The 22,850-nt window shown below is 37.4% G+C and overlaps 1 protein-coding gene across 6 annotated transcripts in view; it reads right to left on the bottom strand.

The window, feature by feature from the left end:
- Positions 1-671: 671 nt before the first annotated feature.
- Positions 672-22,850, bottom strand: part of PCGF3 (polycomb group ring finger 3) — a 58,072-nt gene continuing 35,893 nt past the window's right edge. For 5 of the 6 annotated variants that reach the window (XM_072860047.1, XM_072860048.1, XM_072860051.1 and 2 more), the window contains 8 exons: positions 20,838-20,955; positions 15,078-15,174; positions 12,425-12,480; positions 11,335-11,445; positions 10,781-10,869; positions 9,450-9,587; positions 7,331-7,411; positions 672-6,054 (listed from right to left, as the gene is read on the bottom strand). In XM_072860047.1, the coding sequence (XP_072716148.1) occupies positions 6,007-6,054; positions 7,331-7,411; positions 9,450-9,587; positions 10,781-10,869; positions 11,335-11,445; positions 12,425-12,480; positions 15,078-15,174; positions 20,838-20,946 (729 nt within the window). In that variant the 5' untranslated portion in view covers positions 20,947-20,955 and the 3' untranslated portion in view covers positions 672-6,006. Of the gene's footprint in view, positions 6,055-7,330; positions 7,412-9,449; positions 9,588-10,780; positions 10,870-11,334; positions 11,446-12,424; positions 12,481-15,077; positions 15,175-20,837; positions 20,971-22,850 lie in introns of those variants that run through there. The other variant, XM_072860046.1, reaches the window with a different exon arrangement.

The raw sequence follows: 22,850 nt of genomic DNA, 5'->3' as shown, positions 1-22,850 counted from the left end.
TCAGGTATTAAAATAAGTCTCAAGGATCTTGAAGGAAAAAAGCTCTTGAATTTATGAAGAGGGCCAGCACCAATGTTTGCCAAATACCACAACACACTGATTTTTTCAAAGGCAAAACATATTCAGTTCATTAATCAAAGCTTCCTATAAGAAAGAGACCTTTTTTTCCCCCTAGCAGCTCACCAAAATAAAATAAAATAAAATAAAATCAGAATGTGTGTGGATATGCTTTTCGATTTGGCATGTGTGTAAGTCAATGTCTGTGTTCCAGAACACTGCAGTCAGCCCCTGCACGTCAACATCACCAGGTAAGGGTAAGATTGAAAGTAACACATACAGGTCGGGTAAGTACCTTTCTATCCACGGATACATAAAGACATCAGGGCCACTGTGGTTTTCCTCTTTGTAGCTGAAGCTGGTTTGTTTCCTAACTGGCAGTTACTTGCCACACACTTGTCACAGACATATTGCCATTCTGTGCAGTGGAGTAATACTCTGGGCCATGCTTGTGTTTTGAGTAAAAGGCTGATCATGACAATGCAATGCCACAGCACCATTGTTTCAGTCACACTGTGTTTGTTCAGTGCTATGATATTATGACAGCTAGTTCCTTATGTTCTTGGAAAAAATAGGACAATAACTTCCAGCCTGACAGTATTTCAGTTAGTTTCTCTGCTTTTATTAACAAGCATATAATATTAATTGGCAAAACACTGGATACAAGCTTCACTATCATAAAATCAAAACATTAAGCAATAATCCCAAAAGGCTTATTCAGACAAAACTAGCCACCAATAGTACAAAAATTACACAGCAACACAAAGCATAAAAAATTGTAAACTTTCAAATGAAGCTAAGCCAAAAATATGGTTTTACACTGTGACAGTTCCAGAATCTTTATTATGCCACATACGAGGATAAAGGCTTAGTGGTTGCACTGGCTTATTGTCCCTTAACTGTAAAATAACCTTGTTGCAGAATGAAAGAACAAACTCTCCTTTTGTCCAGATAAGTCACTTGAATTGAAGATTCCATTAAACCAATGCTTTGAGTTTCAAATAAAAATAAAAAATAAAAAACTTGGAACATCAGTATTCAAAAATCAGGGCTCCTTCCTTCAGCCACACCTAGGCATTCGCATGAATGATCCCACTGTTTTCTGTGGAACCATCCAGGTTATTAGTAAAGTTACCAATATAAGTGTTCATAGAATTGGACATTTAGTTCCTATCCTACCACTAGGATCTGGACAGGTCACTGTGGCTTTGACAGATTTCCAAGAAGCCCTAAGGATGATCAAACATGGATCAAATAGCAGGACCAGAGCTTTAATTTGTACATAAATAAACCGTAACTCCACAGTAAAACATTCCTGTTGACTTGCCACAAGACGCAAGTTCCTAGAAAGTGTTTGTACTGATTGCAAGTTTTGACTAAAGCAGAGATTGAAGCCTTGTTCCATGTTCCTTAATGTTGTTCTCTCTGCAACTTTTTACTTCAACAACTGATCTCAAGACCCTAGTTACAGTTAATTACATCTTATGTAGAGATTCTAGTGTATGGGACAATTTTTTTCCCTGTTATCAACTTTAGGCAGACTAACTGAAGTGTAGGTTGCATTAACATTTCCAGTGAAACATCCAAACTGATTACCTGAGGAAATACAGAAACTTGATTTTTCTGTACAGTCAAGCCTTCTGTACAAAATGCATTTTAAGTACTTAAGATTCATATCACTGATGTACAGACTGGTTGGCTTTTTCCTATTATGTTTAGATCAATGGTAAGATGCATAATGTTGTAAAATAGGCTAGCTGTATGGTTATATTTATCATCCAGTAGAAAAAAACCTCAATGAATCTCCTGGGACTAACTATGTTGTTATAAAGACAATAAGAGCCAGATGAGCTTTCAAAGGCTTATAGCCTATTGGAAAAAAATAGCACCATCATAGTTTTAGTCTGATATTTTTTATGGTCCCATATCCCCAGAGGTGATAGTGTTGTGTATACTATTGCACAACTAATAAAAATAAATATTCCCAGGTTTGATGGTACACAAATATACCAGACATAACAATGGCACAAAACATTTTCAGATAGGCTGCAAGTCTTGCTGATTGCTTCCACAATTCACATTAAGGTTTCTTGCAAGATCATTTATTTTAAAATATTGCTGACAGATAGTTCTTGTACTTACACAAATTTAAATCCCACACTTCACTCTCAAAATAAAAAAAGGAACAAATGAAAAAACAACCCCCCAAATAATAGCCCCAAATAAAACCCCATTTGAACAAGTGAGAAAAGCCATCTATGTTCCTTTTAAATTTAATGGTAAGTAGATGCTACATTTACAATTTAAACATATGCCTAATAAATGCATGTTTCAAACCTATTGCACAAAAGCATAAGTAATGCTCTTTATCCATACAAAACAAAAACATACAAATAAAAGCTACTCAAACTCAATGTAAAAGGAAGAAGCTTGTAAAAACATCTTACAATTTCATTTTATATGCCCGTAAATAAAGCTGGACCACTGAAACCAAAAATACTTGGATGGTAAAATAAGACAGAAGGCTTAAAATAGAATAAATAATTTTATAAAGTTAAAATTTAAAACCCCAAATCTTATTTAAATTCAATATTATATATTCTATCTGAATTCTCTATTTTTAATGAAACTATATTTAATGAGACTCTGAGCCTGGGTGATTCATCAGTCTCATTGATGCTGAGGATAATGCAACAAGATACTTCTTTACTGCAATTATTTACCAGCGTAAGCAATTGTGAAAACTACTTCACAGTAATGGCATCTTCACGAAAGCCAAAATAAACTAACATGATCTCACTAGGACTAAGAGATATCTATACTGAGTCCAACTTTTAGGCCAACTTTGAACAGTATCAGGGTTATTTTACCCAATATAATCTTGATATAAATTAACTGTCTCTTAAGCTTCACAGAAGTGAAACAAGGCTCTGACCCAAAGGAGACCTCCCTCTGACCTCAATTCAATTGCATTGTAGTCTTTTAGTAAGGCTAAAGGAAATAAATATATGGTCCAGACACAGTCACCTCCCCCCGAGGGAAGAGTTTCTGTAGCAAAGATGTTGTGACGTGTAATTTAGAAAAATAACTGGGTAGTTTTGTATTTGGGTTTTTTTTTCTTTTACTGGTGAGGTTTTATCAGATTAAACACATTGCAAAAGCAGTTACACACAATTATGAGCAAAAAAACCCAGCTGTAGGTATTAATACTGGCTTGAATTTATGTAACCGTATAGGTATAAACAGAGCTTTCAATATATTTATAGCACCATAACAAATTCAAGTGATTCTAAAGATGGTTATAAACTTATAAATATATGTTCTGTACTGTAGATTGTTACAGCAAGAGATAGATTTGAAAGGCTTCTGAATTTGTGTGTTCATAACTAATTTCTCAGTTGCACAAGTACACAGAAAAGTACTAAAATCCCAATGTACTTTAACAGCACTGCATCAATATCTAGTCGTACAAAAAGTTTCTGCAGTACACACATTCTGAGGTAGACAGATCTCACATATATATATATATATAGTTGTTTTTATGTGTGTGTGTGTATATATATATCCTGATTACGGTGGTTAATCAGAACGCTGTCTGGCAGCTTTAATTTTATGTCTACATCAGGTAACAGCCAGTGTCTGTATACTCAGGGTGCACAGAGGGTGGACACTTACAGCCCTGTTCATACTTCCAGTGCCTCACTGGCTAAAGCCAGTCCCTTATTTACACTAGGACAGTAACAACCACATGAACAGCTCCAAAAGGCCCAGTATGTCAATTTGTGCACACATCCATACCACCTGCATTCCCTGTTTCATGAACAGATTATAAAAATGGTAGACCCATGATCTCATTTGTTCTCTTCTGCCAGTTCAAGTAACGTTAAAGGCAGAAAAAAAAGCTAAAATACATATATCTGAATCCACAAACAGTAAGACAAAACCAGAGCCAAGTTCGATTCCATTGCTCACATGCATGCACACACCACCACACACACACAAACCCAGCCCGGATGTGGAGCTCTGCCTAACCCAAACATTCAAATGCAGCTATCCTATATCCTCATCTGCAAGGACAGCAGCACTTTTTGGCCTTTGTGTGGCTCTCCTTTCCATGTCCACAGTTCAATAGGCTCCCTTTCATTCTCAGCTCGCATACTTTTTGATTTCCTTCCGATTCACATCTGTGACTTTAATTAAAAATGAGGAACCCTGTTTTCAAAGGTAAACACAAGTTGGAGCATCCCTTCTGCAGCAGCAGATTGGAGAAAGGAGGACTGAAGACTCCAAAAGAAGGAAATTATGGAGAAATGTGGTGCTTTGGAAACAAGAAGAGGAAGAGGATTTAAAATGCTTGGATAAACCTCTTGCAGTATCAGCTTCCTGTTACCGAGTAACAAGTAATACTTTCTAGCAGAAGAGGGGAAGGAGGCACAGCTAGAGGAAGCAGGGCAGTTACAGGCAAACTTGTTTTCTTATCCAAAGACAATTTATCAAAAAATAACAGGGTTTAATAATAGGAATAGCAAATAGCGTTTTCAGCTGACTGGAAAACTCTTCCAAAAATTAGAAGCTTAACTATTTCCAGCTGCCAGTAACATGGCATAGCCTGTTTTCAGTGACTTGACACCTGTGCCAGACAAATACTCTCACAATCATACTATATATGCTACACTGTAGAAAGCTTGCAGAAATCACTTTCAACTACTGTTTTTAAAAAGCCAACTATTTCAAAAAGCCTTACAAACAGTGCAGTGAACCCCACTAAGTGCTATTGAGGGTGTATTCTGTAACATATATAGTTATATGTGTGTATAGATGTATGCACACATATATACATGCATGTTTATTACCTTGCATCCATTAGGGCTGATGCAAGCAAAATTATCAGTTAAGGCCAGAAGGTGCTAAAATAATCTCGTCTGACACTTCCCCCCGCCCCCCAAAGACAACTAGGAATTGCGCTAAAGAAAATGCTACAGTTTCATAAGAAAACAGGTAAAGGAAATACAAAGCTGCTCATTGATCTGAGAAATTTTTAATCAGTGGAGTGAAAACTGTGCAATATCACTCAAAGTTGCCCACGAGCCAGTGTTTCAATAGCTAGTGAGAGCAAATTCTCTCTAAACTAAAAACTGATTTCTGCAAGCCACAACTACACAAGAAATGTTTATTTTTTAACAAGTTCACAAATCTAGCACTTTTGAGTATTTGTCATTATGTGGTGCAATTTATGCCACAGTGAAATACCAGGGCACATTAAAATCAACTGAAATTATTTCTATTAATCTCACCAAATCAACATGCATATGGGAGTATCAAAACTTTACTAAAATACAAAGTGAGGGAGAGCAATAAATGGGCAAAAAATGACAGACTTATTGGTTTCCCAGATTTTCAGAAGTTTTCAATGCAGCATAATAAATTATCACCAGTCACTATATCATTCGGTATGTTCAATGCTCTACAGAACAACTTGAATAAAACCAATGCAATCAGGCATACTACGTAAGACAGTAACACTTTGCAAAAATATAGTTTTTAAAGATTCAGAATGTGAAAAGTAACTAAATGCAACTTGGTGTCAAAAGCAACATTTTTAAATCACCCCACAACATTCTAACTTATTTCTGTGTAACTGTAAGAGATAAATCAGGCTGAGCTACATGGAACTGTGAAGTGTTTTCAGTATCTGTAAACTTAGTGCTGGTAGTGTCTTGTTGAGTTGCGACTTTTCTTCCATACAAAAAAGGTATAAATTATTTTCTGTCCAGAAATCTAGGTAACACATCCCTAGAAGAAATATTCAGAAGGACAGTCCGCTATGAAAGCACTACAGTCTTCCAAAATTATTCAGCTGGTTTGTGTCATGTGATTAGTGATGCACTAAGAAGGTGCCAGATGATAGTCTCTGCAAAAAACTCTGTCCAGAAGGACAATAAAGTTCTCTTACAGCAAGTCCATTTTGGGTCTGTAATGTAGCAGTAGAGGTGCTTTCTGCAAGACAGAAATACCAGATAAGTTAAGAAACAAAACCAGAACTAATCTGTTCAGTAGGCAAAACTTTTGTTTCATAAACTAAAGCTTAAATGAACTACCAGAGTAGCTATCTGACCCATCAAAATTTTACCAAGACAAAGACAAGATACAATTTCTCCTGTGGAGCTCAAACAAGAGATGAAGAATCCTTTCCTTTTTGTCTCAGGAGCTGATCACCTCAAGATCAGTTCTACCAGGTCTGTTTAACTTGAAAAATCCATTCGCAGTATGGGAGAGAAGCAGATGTCTAGAAAGCAGCATAAGAGCATGTAGTACTTCATATTCAACAGCTCTCACTTGATTCCTGTTCTGTGAATGTATCCATTGCTTTTTTATTAATAGGTAAAGTTCTAACATCCACAACATCCTGCACCAAGGAGTTCTGTGTCTCATGTAAAGAATTGCTTCCTCTTATTTGTTCTGGACCTCCCACCTCCCAGTTTCATTTTACATCCCCCACCTCTTTCACTTGAGAAGGCAGGTTACAGTTCCCTTTTCCATGTGACTCACAATTGCATGGATTTCCATGATAAAAGTGAATAGTAGACTTGTACAGATGTATATCAATTTGATGCTCTTGTTTGGTTCCATTTTGCAATTCATTCTCACACCCCTTTCACTTGAGTTGTCATTATTAATGTGATAATTAAGACTCTGAATGAATGCCCCACTGTTTACTATTCAGTTTCAAGGAAGTTGCTTAAAGTAATCGCAATAAGCAAGTCAAAGATATACTCAAACATTTTTAACCAGCCTTGTTTGTGTCTACTAAATGCTGCTAGAAGTTTCCTTAACTAAGGCAGACAAGCACTGCAATTACTGCCTCTCCTTTAGAAGTAAAACAGCCTTCCTGAGCTACAGAAGAGAACTGTGTTGAAAATTTCTGCCTTTTCTGCATCCCAATCAATTGCCCCACTTACATGGATTAAAACCAGTTCTACCTGAAATAGTTAAAAATACTTTATTGTGGCTTCCACTTCCTTTGCCAGACTTGATAACAATTTGACAGTTGATGCAGTGTTCCCTTTTCTCTTGCAATTAATATTTAATTGCCCTTTCTTCATTTTCTTGGAAACAAAATTAACCCTTGGTGTTTAAGGATGCTGTATTAGATATTTATTAAAGTATCTTTTTACCGCGTTCACAGTTACTGCAGTATAGTTCCAAATGATGCCTATTTTATAAACATTGTATTTGGCCACCTCATGATTTACTTGGAACCACTGTGTCATACCTTAAATCTCCATCTAGTAACAACTACAAACTTGAGCGTGTGGTCCTTGCCAAGAATCTCTTCATTGCATAATATGTCCAGCTGACAAAACAAAGACAACAGTTAATTCATTGGGACACAGTACATGAAACAACATATTTCAGATAATACTACAAATGTTTGACAAGATTTTTTTTTTCTCTGAAGACACTGGAACTGTTCATCTTGCAGTTGCTCTGCAGACAAAAATAGCACCAGGAAAGAAAAGAGTGTCTTTTCTCAACATAAAGTGCTGAAAGACCATGTCCATGCCTACCGAGGAAATACTGTGTGAACTGGACTTAACTGTTTGATTTAGCTTCCCAAACAGTACTAATGCCCTTTCCTGAAAGCTTTACATGCTCTTAAGAAGGCCCAATAAAATGATCGAGGAGACAGAACTCACAAATCTCAAAGACAGCTCATTAATTTTAACATACTATGAAAATTTTTTACCTAACTCCAGCCAGGTGGCTTTCTGCTACAAGGATACATGTTTTAAAAAAACTGTCTGCCACCTCCTTCATATACTGTATTTATGGGTTCTTTGCAGATACTTAATAGCTATTTTTACTTCTCTATCTCAGTGTTGAAAGATCTTGATATTAGAAACAGTGAGGATATAAACGTAAAAACATGAGGATCATATGACTACTAATCAGCTGACCTATGATAGCTGAACATTAACTAAAACAGGGAACATGCATGAAAACAGTTAAGTTCCACCAAGGTGGCTTATATTAATGCTTTACCACACAACCCAGAAAGGCCTGAATGTGCCTGCAGTCCACTTACATAGTTTATCTAATTAGCAATAACTCAAGCCTGCAATAGTCTATAGCAATCAACCAAGTGCCCACAAGCTTAAATCCTTCTACCATGTACCTATTACTTGGTCCTGGTACACTAATTACACCACAATTTAGGTACTCTTTAAGAAGGTAGGGAGGGATGGCAAAGGAATAAACAGTACTCATGAAAGGTTATTCCTTCAGTAAAAGCCAAGCAGGTTGTTAAATCACAAACTGGCACAGTGGGATGGAGGGCTTAAACACACAAACACACAAATATATCCCCTTTTGAACAGTGATGGTAGATATGTTGCTGCTGGGCTACAGCCAGGACTCAACCACTTCCAAGCCAGCTGAGGACAAGACAGGAGATAACAGTTTTGTTTCAGGAAGACTAGCAGAGTTTGGGGACATACTCCAACCATAAGACAGTGTTGGTTTGAAGTCTACAGAAGCTAGGAAGGAAGAGTGATACAGATGCAAATTGGCTATTGAAAAGTTTGAGCACAAAGGTGTTCACACATTGGACTGGAAAGCAGATGATATGATTTGAATGAAAAGTCTTAATGAAATTCAGTGAATCATTGACATAATGTGGGGTTGGGAGATGTCACGCTGAGAGTCAATTAAGATGTCTAGAGACTATGATCAAGACCCAGCGAAGTGGTAAACAGAGGCTGCATTCCTATGTTCACCACTGTTAATTTTGAATCTGAACTAGGAGAATTGCAAAGAATTGCCTTTCTTTCTGTACCTTTCACCATAAATTCTTTCCATGATTCCATGTATTACCTGCAAAGGAAGGGAAAAGTAGGTATCTGATAACACTTTGCTCGTGGTAGGCAGCAACTTCGGGTTGAGCTTCACTGACAGCATAGAGGGGAACAAAATATTGGTGTTGCTTTCTCTTAAGCTGGGCTTCAGTAGTGTTGAAGTGTTTGTTACTGCCTGCCCCCTGCACTGAGTGTGTAATCTCTGAAAGGGTGGGGTATACCTGACTACAAGCTGTCAAACAAAGCACCTTGCCAGAGTCCATTTCAACACATGTGGAAGCACATAACCAAGCCTTTTAGCGCAACTGTTTCTAGATGGACATGAAAAGACGCACTGCAAGCTAAGTGGCAAGTCCTGTATAGACCCAAGAAAGGACAAGAAAATGGCTATGTAACATAAAATTCAAGAAACGATGTATGCTTCTGTTTTCTGAAAATAAAATCAGACTACAAGACATTCCTTTGCAAAGGAACAATCCCACACTTTTCATAAGCTTTTTATATCTGCAAAATCATTTTAAAAAATTAAAATATTACCTCATTAAAAGAAGAAAGGTTAAGTTTTTTAGCAATGAACTTCTTTAGATGCAAGACTGTTGCTTGTGCTGAGCAGCGAATCCATTTTCGTTTCAATCCACGCAATTTGCTGCTATTGCATTCCAAGCAGATGCTTACCTTCAGGAAAAAGCAAACAGTCAGGGTTGGCTGGAACAATTTTCTGCAGTCCTCATTATGTATTCCACATGCAGTTTTTATTAATACAACAAAGTGAAAAAGTACAGTACTAGTATTCCTTAAACTGAAATGCCTTAAGTCCTATTAAAGAAAACATTTTCTAACATCTTGTCAGTTTAGTGATAAGCACTACTGCAACCAAAGCGAATCTAGACAAAAAAGTCCAAGAAAGAATTTTCTGATGTTGGAACAAGGCTTCTCCAGTCCAAACTGATAGCTCAAGAGGACCCTATGTCAAAAGCTAGAGTAAGAAAAAGAGTAAGAATACCATGGCCAGTTTTTAATTATTACTTCTAACATAGCTTCTTGCTTTTAATGAAACTGCTAAATCCAGCTTAAAACAGAATTTTAACACATGCTTAAAAGATAATTTAAAGTTTTAAAAGAATGGATACAAATGACATTCAATTCTCACTTCTTTTCTCATCCAGCTACTCATTACTTAGTCTAAGCTCTTTGTGATTATTTACTTTATGCACTAGGAGGATCTAGTACTAGGTACGATCCCTTTGAAAGTTCCCTTACATTATAATTGAAAAGAAAATTAATCCAAGTTTAATTTACTCTAGACACACATAACAGGAAAACATAAAAGGGATGGCTTGCTTATCCCAAAAGGAGATTTCACTTTCAAATATGCTTTGTGTTTAAAACTTAATGGTGAACTTCTCTGCTTTCACACTATTTTTATGGTACAGGGCCAACACTGTCTTAGTATTAGAGGTTTAAACAAAATAAATAGTAAGTTAGTAAAAGTGCAAAAGGTTTTATTCATAATTATTGATACACATTCAGCTCAATAACGTATCACAATAACACTGGGATACACTCCCTCAGAAGGAGGGCCAAAGAACCTGCATTTGTTTTGAAAGCAAATAAACACTTTGGAAACTCGTAAACAAACAGTCAGAACTATAAAATCTTAATGCAAATTTCTTTAACATATTCTCCATTCCCACCAAAACCCAAAGATGAAACTCATGCTTACACAACAGCACTGGGCAACGCTGCATCTTGTTTGTATCAGAGGACAGAAAAAGTACCTTGAAACAGTTATTTTTCTTCTCTGTTAGCTTACCAAAGCTCTAAAGCTAAAATACAAGATAAAACTAAAACATGCCCTATGAGCTCACCTGTTCGTCACTTCGGTGGTAGTCATTATCTTCTTCCTGTTTTTCCTCAGAAGTTTCTTTATTTGAGTTTTCATCTGTTTTAGTTTCACCTTAGATAAGAAACCAGATATATGGGATAACACTCAGCAGCAGCTTGTAATACTAATATGATTAAAACAGCACAGCTCAGGACTGCAATATAGAATAAACTTTGCTCTTCCCAAATTTTGCTTCTCTGCTTAGGCAACAGCCCCATGCATGAAAGAGGAATACATACAGAGCACAACCTTCAGTTCAACTGCTAGCAGCCCAGAAGCTGGGTAATTTCAGAGTCCCCATGTAGGCACTACTATGGAGATCTCCTTCATCAAGAGTAATATGCTATGACCAGTTAAAAAAAAAGATTCTGTGCACAAATAAGGGATAAAGCAACAATCCTACACTCACTGTATTGTGCAGTGTTATAAAACAATTGTGATTGTAATAAACCAACTAGGCACATACCTCCAACAGGTCTGTTCGTTAATTTACTAGCTGTCACCCGCCCAAGACAGAATAAACAAAGGACCATTTACCATTTCGATGGGAATCTAGGTGCTGTTTTGTAGAACATGTCTCCCCTTTGATGTCCCCTGGAACTTCCATGCCCAGTTTGTGATAAAACTCCCTTTGCTTTTTCATTTCCGCTGTTTAAAATTGTAAATATTAATCCCTGTAATGAAGTTCTAATGCAATATTTATGAAGTTATTCCAAATCCCTTCCCTCTTAAGTGAAACATGCTTGCCAACAAGTAGTGGTATTGGCAGTATTTACTACACTTCTATCTTTGGTATTGTTTCAAGTCATGCCTGTACTTTTCAGAGTTAGAATACTACAAAGTCATCTGCATAACCACTATGATAGCATTCCTGTTAGAATGAGATACTATGTAAAATACTATACCTTATTTTGAATCCCTCCCACAATATTTCAGTCAAATCATTGTTTTTGAATTTTTATTTACAGTTCTGATTTTCAATATGCTAGAAATAATTTTTAAGTAATACATGTAATCTTATTGGTGTTTGAGAATGTTCTGGTTTTGCAGCTTAAATGGATTAAAGTACTCTATTTAAAGGAAAGTTGTAACATACATTAAGACAAAAAATTACTGAGCAGTTACTATAGAGTGCTTCTTTAGTTGAATAGATTCAGTCTCAAAGAGGATTATGAAAACACAAATTGAAAGTTGCCTGCTAAGAAAGGACTCACACAGTAGCAGAAACTTCACTGAAACTAAAAGCTGTTCTGCATTACATTTTACCTCTGAGAATTCTAGAAAGCTGGCACAACAGATTTAAGTACACAGTTTAACAAGAACAAATGAGAGTTAGTGTGCCAACATTCAAAAGCTGAAATACTATTCTGTTTTACATAATACTACTTTTCAAAGAAATGTCCCATCTTTCCTCCCACCACCACCTCCCCAGTTGCTGCTAGTACAGGTATGAAATTAAATTAATCACTAGAAATGACACAAATGAAGGAATACAGTTTTCCATTGTATTTTTCCACAGTTCCCTCCCTCTCCCCCACCCCGCATTTTCATAATCTGAAACTTTTTTTTTAATGTGTTAAATAAGTATGTGCAAAACAACCTCTAAAAAGGTCATACCACAACTTACCTTCTTGGAGGCCTGGCACAAGTTTGTAAACAATATCTTGCATTGTTCTGTCATGACTAGCAATAAAAAAAACCAAAATAAAAAGTTTAAGTCAACCATCTTGTTTCAAAACATTTGTCTTAAAAAAGTTCCAGTACTAAATTGATGTAAAATCTCTAAATTCACCTAAGAAGAATTTCAATTCTGAAATCAGTATTTATATCAAACAAGAGAAGACAGTAACTCGAAACAAATTATGAAAAAGTACAAGCTAAGACAGAAACCCAGTTGAACTTTGTCTTGGACATGTGAAGGATGACACTCCATGGAACATAGCCACCTGCATCAAGGCAAGTATGTCACTAATAATCTCAAAATTCTTTGACAACTTTGAGGTAAACTCATTTTTATTACAAAAAAATCAAGGATAGTCTGTTTCTTACCCCTACAGACTCATCTCTCACATTTCTAGATTACTTAGTTATCCTTACTTGCCTTTTCCAAAAATGCAAGAAAACAGCTCACAGAAAAAGACCACAACAATAAAATTTTACTTTGCTCTTAAAAACCAACATTTTAACTGTGAGCAACATTATGTAGCTCAGAGGCCTGTAGAGGTAGCATGGCTGAAATAACACAAAGGTCATACCACCACTGGAAATGGAAGGCAGCAGGACCGGTTAAGATTCTGAACTTAATTCCCAGCTCACCTAGACAAAATTCTGTTTTAGTCTAAAATAAGTCACTGTCTGAAAGAAACTAAATATTACCCTAAATTCCAATTGATAAATAAAATCAGAAACATTTCAAATGTTTGTCTCAGCTCCTGCAAGGCCATTACCCCAAAAGAGGTTGCAATACCAAACCCTGAATCTTACTTAAATAGGAGAAGAGGCTTACAAGAGTAGTCTCAGGCTTCTCATCACCTGACATGAGCACTTCACAGCAGTGGAGACCAGTGAACAAGTAGAGAAATGGTGACAAATCAAGAGATTTACAATTGACCATTACAATCTTTTAAGTAGCACTACAAGAAGAATCAAAATATCATTAAGTCTAAAATTCATGTCATTTCAACCAGTAATAATCCCATTTGCAAAGGCTGGGATTTTCAAGTGTCACATACGGATGACAGGAACATCTCCAAAAATATTTCAGCATAAATGAGTAAATCAGTCATCACTATTTGATCAGAGGTGAGAATTTAACAGCATTCAGAAATGTGAAATAGGGGACACATCTGGTTTACCTATTTTCCGGATAGAGGGAGATGAATAGGAGCGCAAACCTACATTTTAAGACATATTGTGAAACTTCTGACTGTCAATTCTTTATTAAAAAAAAAAATATATATATTCAAAACTAGGCAGGGCAAAGGCTGTTTCATTGTTGAAGGGGTAGTAGTTTATAACTAGTTCAGGCAAAATACTTCCTTTGAAGTGTATTCAGTGAGCAAAAACAAATAGCAAATTCCTTTCTAGCTGTTCTCAATTTGATGCTGTTACCTGGCCCCTTTGACACAGAAAACAAGCTTCTGAACCAAGGCACTGGTGTATTCCCGTAGCTTCACGGAAGACAAACATGCTGTCTTAAGCATCGTTTATTCGTTCTTGCCTATTGGCATCTACTTGTCCTTTCAAAGCATACACTCATATAGTGTATTATCAGTGTATCATATAACATATTATCAGTGTACACTATTATTCTTCAAATGCAGAGATGGCGTAACTAGTTTCAGGCTCCTGAATCAGGATCAGCTTGAGCAATATAAGTGTGTACAGAACATTGACAGTTTTCTGTAAAAGTGAAGAAAAATCAGACTCGTTTTCTATAAGCATTGCTTCAGAAGTTGTTATAGAAGTGAGAAAGGCACACTGAAAACTGCCACAAATGAAAGTAAACTCTTTATAAAGGTAGGCAAAACACTACTTGATATGCAACAGCTAGTGCAAACACACTGTCACAATGGATCTTCATCAGCAAAAGTTACTACAGTTCAGTAAGAAAAAGAAAGGGAATGTCTTTTCTGAAAACAAAAGGAAAAAGAATACTTAATAAAATGGGAAACAGATTAACAATACCACATTCATGTTAGGTCAGAAAGTGAGAGCACTCCGTGCAGGGATCAAAACAGAATGAAGGACAAGATTGTTCTGCTCTGGAGATTAAAGTCACTGGTCTAATATTTTTGCTGCCATATTCTTATCTGTTCCTATGAACTAAACAGACCTTTGAAAGATTAACTGAACAATAAAGCTCACAATTACTTCTCTCATTACTCTGCCAGACACTGAAAAGCACTGTTCAACTGAGACTAATTATTTTGAGGATTTTGTAAAAGTATAATTTCTACAAATGTTTCATTTATGTAACTTTTACGACCCAAGCATACAAAATGAAGAATGACTAAATCCCATTAAAACTCACACAGAAACTAAACAGTAAAGTGCATACTTTGTTTGCTTTTAAGTCCGGAAGAAGCTAACAGATGTCAAGGAGTTGCAAATTCATAGCAAAGTTTGATCCCATATCTCCTCAATCACCTTCAACCTTCCTTTTAAAATGTTTAACATGCTGATAAGCAAGTAAAAAAATTCAGGCAAAAGCTCTGCTGTATTAAAGAGGCTGAAACAGTCTAGAGTGAAGCTAGTTGCACTTTTGCTTTCATACTTACCCAATATACTGTAATGGGTGGCTCTGATGTATAACAATTCTACAGGTCGGACAGGTGTTGTTTTCCTCCAAATATTTCACTAGGCAGCTTCTACAGACTGATAATGAGGACATTCATAATTAAAAAGAAATAAAAGAAGCATAATTTAAAAAAAATTGTTTTTATACAGTCACAGAAATGCACCTTACTGAAATTTACACAAAATCCATTTTTTACATCATGCAAGCATGATGTCTAATCACGCAAAATACAGTTTCCAATATCTTTCATTAATGTTCTTGATATAGGGAAGTGATGCACTAGTATTAAGGCATCTGTACCTAGCCAGAGTCTTCCTAATAAAGCATACAACACACAATCCCACTCTGGAATTTACTAGAACAGCAATTTCAAGCAAGTCAACATCATATTGCTTGCACCATTCAACTTGCACAGATGATATTGCAGGAACTGTATGCCATTAAGATACTAAGCCTATCTGCTTTAACCATGGCCACATACAGAAGTAAAGTGTATAGTGGCAATGAACCCAACACAAACATTATTCCAAAATTGGATCCTTTTTAAAAGAACAGAAAGCTTTCAAAAAGTGGATATCCAGGTGCTATTTTAATTCCAACTTCCACAGAGTACACTACAGTTAAACTTCCACCAGAAAAAAAAAATTACATGGGCACAGACCTTCAGTATTTGTAAAATATCCTGGTAGAGGTTGCTAAAGCTGTCATTCATTACAAAGCCGCGTGCTTTTGGAACTGTTTCCATATGCATACACACAATCATCTGTATCTCATTCTAAGTAAACTATCTACACACCCCTCCCCCGCCCAAAACAGTACTCATAATGTACACTACTACACGATATCCTCATTCACTTGACGTTACAACTCAAAAATGTAGGGAAAAAAAGGGTGGGGGGAATAGCATTTTTTTTTTAAATAGCAGCAGTTCATTTGATCTTAGTATTAATGCACTTGTTCTTATCACATAAAATGAAAGCATTTCTGTAACTATAATGCCATCTACCTCTCAGACAAGTTAACACGACAATTAAATAAACACCTGTTAATACCAAGAAAATTATGCAGCAGCAAATGAATTGTAGCAAGTTTGCATTCTGCATTGTATTTATACACTTAGGATGACAGTACTGTTGCTGGTAGAGGTTATGGTTAGACCAAGCCTCATAGCTTTGCACACTAAGCACAGATCTTGCACAGCAGTCTGTTCCAGTGGAATGCCAGAGCAGTAGATCCATTTGCAAAAGTGAAGCCAAACCATGGTCTTACCAAGTCAATGAAAGCAGAATCTGACAAAGGAAGCAGGGACAGGTATCCTGGGAAGAGTATAGGGACATTGCCTGGTTGTGTAGGGATGGGGTCAGGAAGACCAAGGTGCAGCTGCAGCTGAACTTGGCAAGGAACACAAAGAATAATGAGAAGGCCTTCTATAGGTATGTCAGCCAGAAAAGAAAGGTCAAAGAAAGTGTACCCCCCAATGAACATGACTGGCAAACTGGTAACAACACATGAAGAAGGCTGAGGTACTCAACAACTTTTTTGCCTCAGCCTTCACCAGCAATCTCTCTTGCCACACCTCCCGAGTGGATGAACCTCAAGGCAGAGACTGGGGGAGCAAACTCCCTCCCACTGTAAGGGAAGATCAGGTTCGTGACCACCTGGGGAACCTGAACATACTAAGTCTATGGGACTTAATGAGATGTGTCCCAGAGTCCTGAGGGTATTGCTGACGTAGTTGCCAAGCCACTCTCCATGATAGTCATGGCAGTCAGGTGAAGTCCCTGGTGACTGGAAAAAGGGAAATATTATGCCCATTTTAAAAAAAGGTAGAAAGGATGACCCTGGGAACTACCAACCTGTCAACCTCACCTCTGTGCCTGGGAAGATCATAGAACAGATCCTCCTTGAAGCTATTCTAAGGCACATGGAGGACAGGGAGGTGATTTGAGACAGCCAGCATGGCTTCACCAAGGGCAAGTCCTGCCTGACCAACCTAGTGGCCTTCTACGATGGAGTGACTACATCAGTGGATAAGGGAAGAGCTACAGATGTCATCTACCTGGACTTCTGTAAAGGCCTTTGACACGGTCCCCCACAACATCCTTCTCTCTAAATTGGAGAGATAGGGATTTGATTGATGGACTGTTCAGTGGATAAGGAATTGGCTGGATGGTCGCATCCAGAGAGTAGTGGTCAAGGGCTCAATATCAGTGACGAGCGGTGTATCTCAGGGGTCTGTATTGGGACCAGTACTGGTTAGTATCTTCATCAACAACATAGACAGTGGGATCGAGTGCACCCTCAGCAAGTTTGCAGTCAACACCAAGCTGAGTGTTGCGGTTGATACGCCTGAGGGACAGCTTGCCATCCAGAGGGACCTGGACAAGCTCAAGAAGTGGGCCCATGTGAACCTCATGAGGTTCAACAAGGCCAAGTGCAAGGCCCTGCACCTGGGTCAGGGCAAACCCTGGTATTGATACAAGCTGAGGAATTACGGGATTGAGAGCAACCCTGCAGAGAGGGACTTGGGGCTACTGGTGGATGAAAAACCAGACATGAGCTGGCAATGTGTGCTTGCAGCCCAGAAAGCCAATCATACCCTGGGCTGCATAAAGAGAAGAGTGGCCAGCAGGTCGAGGGAGGTAATTCTGCCCCTCTACTCCGCTCTGGCGAGACCCCACCTGGAGTACTGCATCCAGCTCTGGAGTCTTCAGTACAAGACAGACATGGACCTGTTGGAGCAAGTCAAGAAGAGGGCCACAAAAATGATCAGAGGGATGGAACACCTCTACTATGAAGAAGGGCGAAGAGAGTTGGGGTTGTTCAGCCTGGAAAAGAGAAGCCTCTGGGGAGACCTTATTGTGGCCTTTCAATACTGAAAGGGGACTTATGAGAAAGATGGGGACAGACTTTTTAGTATGGCCTGTAGCGATAGGACAAGGGGTAATGGTTTTAAACTAAAAAAGGTTAGATTCAGACTAGATATAAAGAATAAGTTTTTTACGACAAGGGTGGTGAAACACTGGAACAGGTTGCCCAGAGAGGTGGTAGATGCCCTATCCCTGGAAACATCGAGGGCAGGCTGGAGAGGGCTCTGAGCAACATGATCTAGTTGAAGATGTCCCCGCTCACTGCAGGGGTGTTGGACTTGATGACCTTTAAAGGTCCCTTCCAACCCAAACTATTCTATGATTCCATGATACCTTCTGAAACAACTTTCCATTTCACTACGTCTTCCAGTTTGGACTAAGTATACACTAACTCCCCCTAAACTGAACTCATCACAAGTCAGCTGAGGTTCTGGCAGGTTTATTTGTCTAAGCACAGCATCCAAATAAATGCAACTAAATTTATTTTTGCAGTGCATAAGACTGCAGCTTATGGAGGGTGCTGCAGTCTTCCAGATGGGTTCTTTTTTCACAGGGCCAAGTTGGGATTAATAAACTCTCCTGAAACTGGAAGTCCTAGGAGAATGGGACAGCCAATATGGGAACCTCTCTAGGGTCTGAAACAATATTCTGAATTCTGTTTTACGAAAGAAGTTGGCCCTGTCCCTCCAAAGGACTGGTCTTGGTCCTCCAAATGACTCTCACCAAAGGACTCAAGAACTATATTTACTGCTGAAGTGAAGAGTCTCTGAATGTCTGAAGGACAGGAAATTAGAGGAAAATTAAAAAGATAAGAAAACTGTGCAGTTCTGAGTAGAAACAGAAGGAAAATTTCAAGGTGGTGTAATTCAGCAGAGGATTCAGTATCTCGGACAGGGCACTTTCAGGATAGACTTTGCAAGGGTGCTTTTCCAGGAGCATATATTATTAGCATTAACATACAGAATACAAACTATGCCAACATGTATAAAGTTTTTTAAAGAGACAGGGCTGTGTGCCTCTTATCAGAAAACTGAAATTTTACAGGACACACATTGAAGGAGTATTTTGAAAATATAAATAGCCAAAATAAGGGAGGGACAAGCCACAAGAGGTGCATGGGGGGGAAGGAGAAGCTAGCAAGGAGCATTCCCTGGCTTTTGAAACAAGTACTGATGTACTGCAGCACTGTGGATTAATCTAAAAAATTTACTCCATAGCGAATGTAAGAAATGGTGGACATGATGTCAGCTGAGGGGTTTTTGTGGGTTTGGGTTGTGTTTTGTTTTTTTTTTTAAAGAACAATGAAAAATGACCCTCTGGCTCTATGTCAGCCATGTTAAGTTGTTGTAATACTGGTTTTGTATACAATCTTGTTACTAGCAGCAGCAAAGAATTTGGGGCAAAACTAAGTAGAACTCTAGCTTAAGGATCTCTACACTCCAAAAAGAATGCTATGGAAATTAAGATGTGAAACAGACACAGAAGGGACATGAGGATAACCGAAGTGACATGGAAGCGTGACAAAAACAAGAAAATCATTAAAGCTGATGAACAGAACTTCTAAAAGAAATACAGTGGAAAACAATCTCTGACAAATCATGAGCATTATATTTCCCCTTTGTAAGAGTTTTAGGTGAAGAGTAAGTGCGCTGAAACTTTCATTTTGTGGAGATGACGCCACCAAATAATTCCCTTCCAAAAAAGTTTAGGACTATCGGTCATTAAGCTATTCAAACAACATACTAGCTTTATCAGAATAAGAGTAAAATACTGTGACAGAAGCATTTTAAAACATGGGATGTTTGAAGTTGCATGGCAAATACTATTTAATAGATTAATACAGCTGCATATAAACAAAACAAATTATATTCTAAGCTCTGAACAGATAAAACTGGACAAATAGAAGCTCCTGGGTGACAAGGATGCATTGGTAAATTGCAGGGATTCTGAAGACACAGCTAGAAAAAATACTTTTGGTAAAACCCTGTAATGTAAGATGTAAAGCCATCAATGCGGCTGCTACAGAGGATATTTAATGTCACTACCTCAGGCCTTCTGGACTGAAGGTTAATTCCTCAGCTGATACCTACCTTGGCAAAGGAAACTGAGGATCAGAACAGATTCAAGAGAGAAAACAGTTTTGGAGTTACCACTTTGGACTATAAGGGTGCTTCTCCTCAGAAGGAATCTTTCCAGATCTTTAGTTGGAACTGTGCTAATATGCAATGTTTCCATCAGAATACTGCAAACTCTAGCACTCCTATATCCCACGATGTCAACAACAAAGATGCTGGGAGGGACTTATATCTTTAGTTTTCTTGAAGCCTAAGTCTTTGCAAGGTACTAGAGCATACTTCATGGCTGTGAAACTAGAAATTCACAAAGTAACATAACAACGAAAAACTACCTCATCACAATATTTTGGAACAAAAGCTTATTTCTAGGGTACAATACAATATACTTATTCTTTATCGATAAACTATGGCTGCTTTCTGCAGAGGAACAGGAGAGCAACAGACATTTGGAAGGCTCCAGGTGGAGAACATATGTTATGTCAGCTGTCACAGAAGAGAGAACTAGGCATTCCACATTCCTTTAACAGGAAGACAGACTCCATTCTTGAATGCATACAAAACCACTAACTGCATATGGCTTCAAGTTTGTGCAGTACAGCTTTAATGTTCTCTTCATTTGCTTTGTTAAAAAAGCAAGTCATCTGTTAAAAAAAGCAGTGTCTAGTGAAGCATGCGTTATTTTGGCTGATGCACAATGTATTTTTTAATTTCAATGAAAAACCATTAAAACATGTTGCACATCAAGTTAAAAACATACAAAAACAATGTCTTTAACTTAATTATACTTCTACTTACAAGTATGTAAGCATTCTGTTACAGTAGTAGCATCAATCAGGTATCCATTGCACAGACGACAGGTTATATGGGCATTAATGTCCCAAAGCTTAATCTTTCTCGTTAGCATCTTTGGTGTCTGCAGAAAAGACATATCATAAAGTAACACAGCTGTAGTGATCAGGTAAAAGTCATTTGGGAATAAATGATTGACTAGAATTAACCCTAAAGATATGTTTATAGGGTTTTAGGCTCTCATATAGTGTATATGCGCATGCACGCACACATGCACAATGACAGCTCTAACTTTTAAAGGACTTCACAGAAGTGAAACAATGTAAAACCCACACTATTTTGCAAGTCAAAATTTCAATAGCATAGAAAACAGTCTTTCTAGCATGCTATTAGTAAGTTCCTTTACTAACCAAAGGACTTGGATTTAAGGTGAAACCCTATTACTCTGTTATTACTCTAAACCCTATTGATCTAAGCCATCGCATTGTCTAGTAATGGAAAAAAATTCGCAAAAATTTGGAGAGAGAAAATCCTCGAAGCAATTTGAGAATTGAAAGCATTTAGATAATTGAAAAGTCAAAATAACTGGGTCTGATTTGGCATAGTAGGTTTAACCACATTTTTAAGTGTTTGCCAGTATGGTTAAAGCATAATTTTGAAGCTGTGTCTCAATAATGGAGCTGAAAAGTAAACCTTCTGACATCCCATTTTATTTAAACTCAAGTGAATTAAAGAACACATTACAAACTAAAATAGTCTCATTGGCAGAGCTGCAGTTTGTTCTACTAGGAAACATAAAGTATAAAGTTTTTCTCTCTTCAGAGCAAGGGATGGCATAACCACCATTAAAAAGAAGAAAAATCAGAAATTAAAAATGAAACAGCTCATTTAACCTTTTTGGCAGCGACCTCAATTACTTTTAGAGAAAACACCACACAAAGCCCATGCCTTAACAAACAGTTACCTTCTAAATATAGCTATATTTTATTTTTCAAAATATATTGAAAAGAAAATTGTACTGTTACCACAAGTTGTCAGCATTAGAGTTAATTAACAGAGCAGGCTAAACTGGCTTACAACCTATTGCATTTGGTTCCTGCACTGCAGAAATCACTGAATTACACTATTTTTCATTAAAGTGACTTTATTGTCCCTGCCTCGCAAATACTAGTTTTCATCTAGCTTAGTTTGGAATACATTTCAGAATTTGAATGGTGACACACATTCCTCAAATTTCACATAGAAATATCATAACAAGGCTGTCTGATCTTTTAATTTAATTTGTGAAGTACATATATTTAATTTTAATTTTTCTTTTTCTATGTTTAATGAAGTGGTACCAAGCAAAAACAACTACCAAAAGGCAAACTTTCACACTAATCTGAACTATACCAGCACTGAAAAAGTACTTTACATTCCGTTACAACCTATGGAAAAGCACATCCAACACCCACCCATTAAAATCTGCATTGTCCTATACAAAAATGACTAGGAAGACTTCCAGTTCTCATGGCTAAGAAGTAAATGACACAAAAATCAACCTATCTTATGGTATTTGAGATTTCTTAATTAAGCTAGTGACTAGCCATTACAGCAGAATGAAAGCGCAACTTGGTTTTGCAGTACACAAGATAGGTCAGAATCTACACTAGGAAACTGAATTACTTTTCTAAATTGTATGTTATAGATTTATTACTAACCAACTAAAAACCAGCCACATATTAAACCCTTGGAAGTTAGTGCATGAGGTCTCCAGTTAAAGAAGCTACTGCATGAAGTAAATACATTTCCACGGCACAGGGGATGAACTATTCAACATCACTCTAAGAAGAGTTCAGGAGATGGCTTAAAACCATCAGTTAAATAGAAAGTCAGCACATTGGAAAACATAATTCATGACAGGCAAAAGAGAAATTAAGCTACAAGGATTCTTAAAAAGACAATATCAGTAAAACTCTAATTACTCGCCTAGTCAGGAATTCAGAAAAAGGTGTTCAGGATCACCACAGACTGATGAGG

This window comes from Ciconia boyciana, chromosome 4 (genome assembly GCF_034638445.1).
Source record: "Ciconia boyciana chromosome 4, ASM3463844v1, whole genome shotgun sequence".
NCBI classification, from domain to species: domain Eukaryota; kingdom Metazoa; phylum Chordata; class Aves; order Ciconiiformes; family Ciconiidae; genus Ciconia; species Ciconia boyciana.
This window is presented reverse-complemented; position numbering and strand designations above follow the sequence as displayed.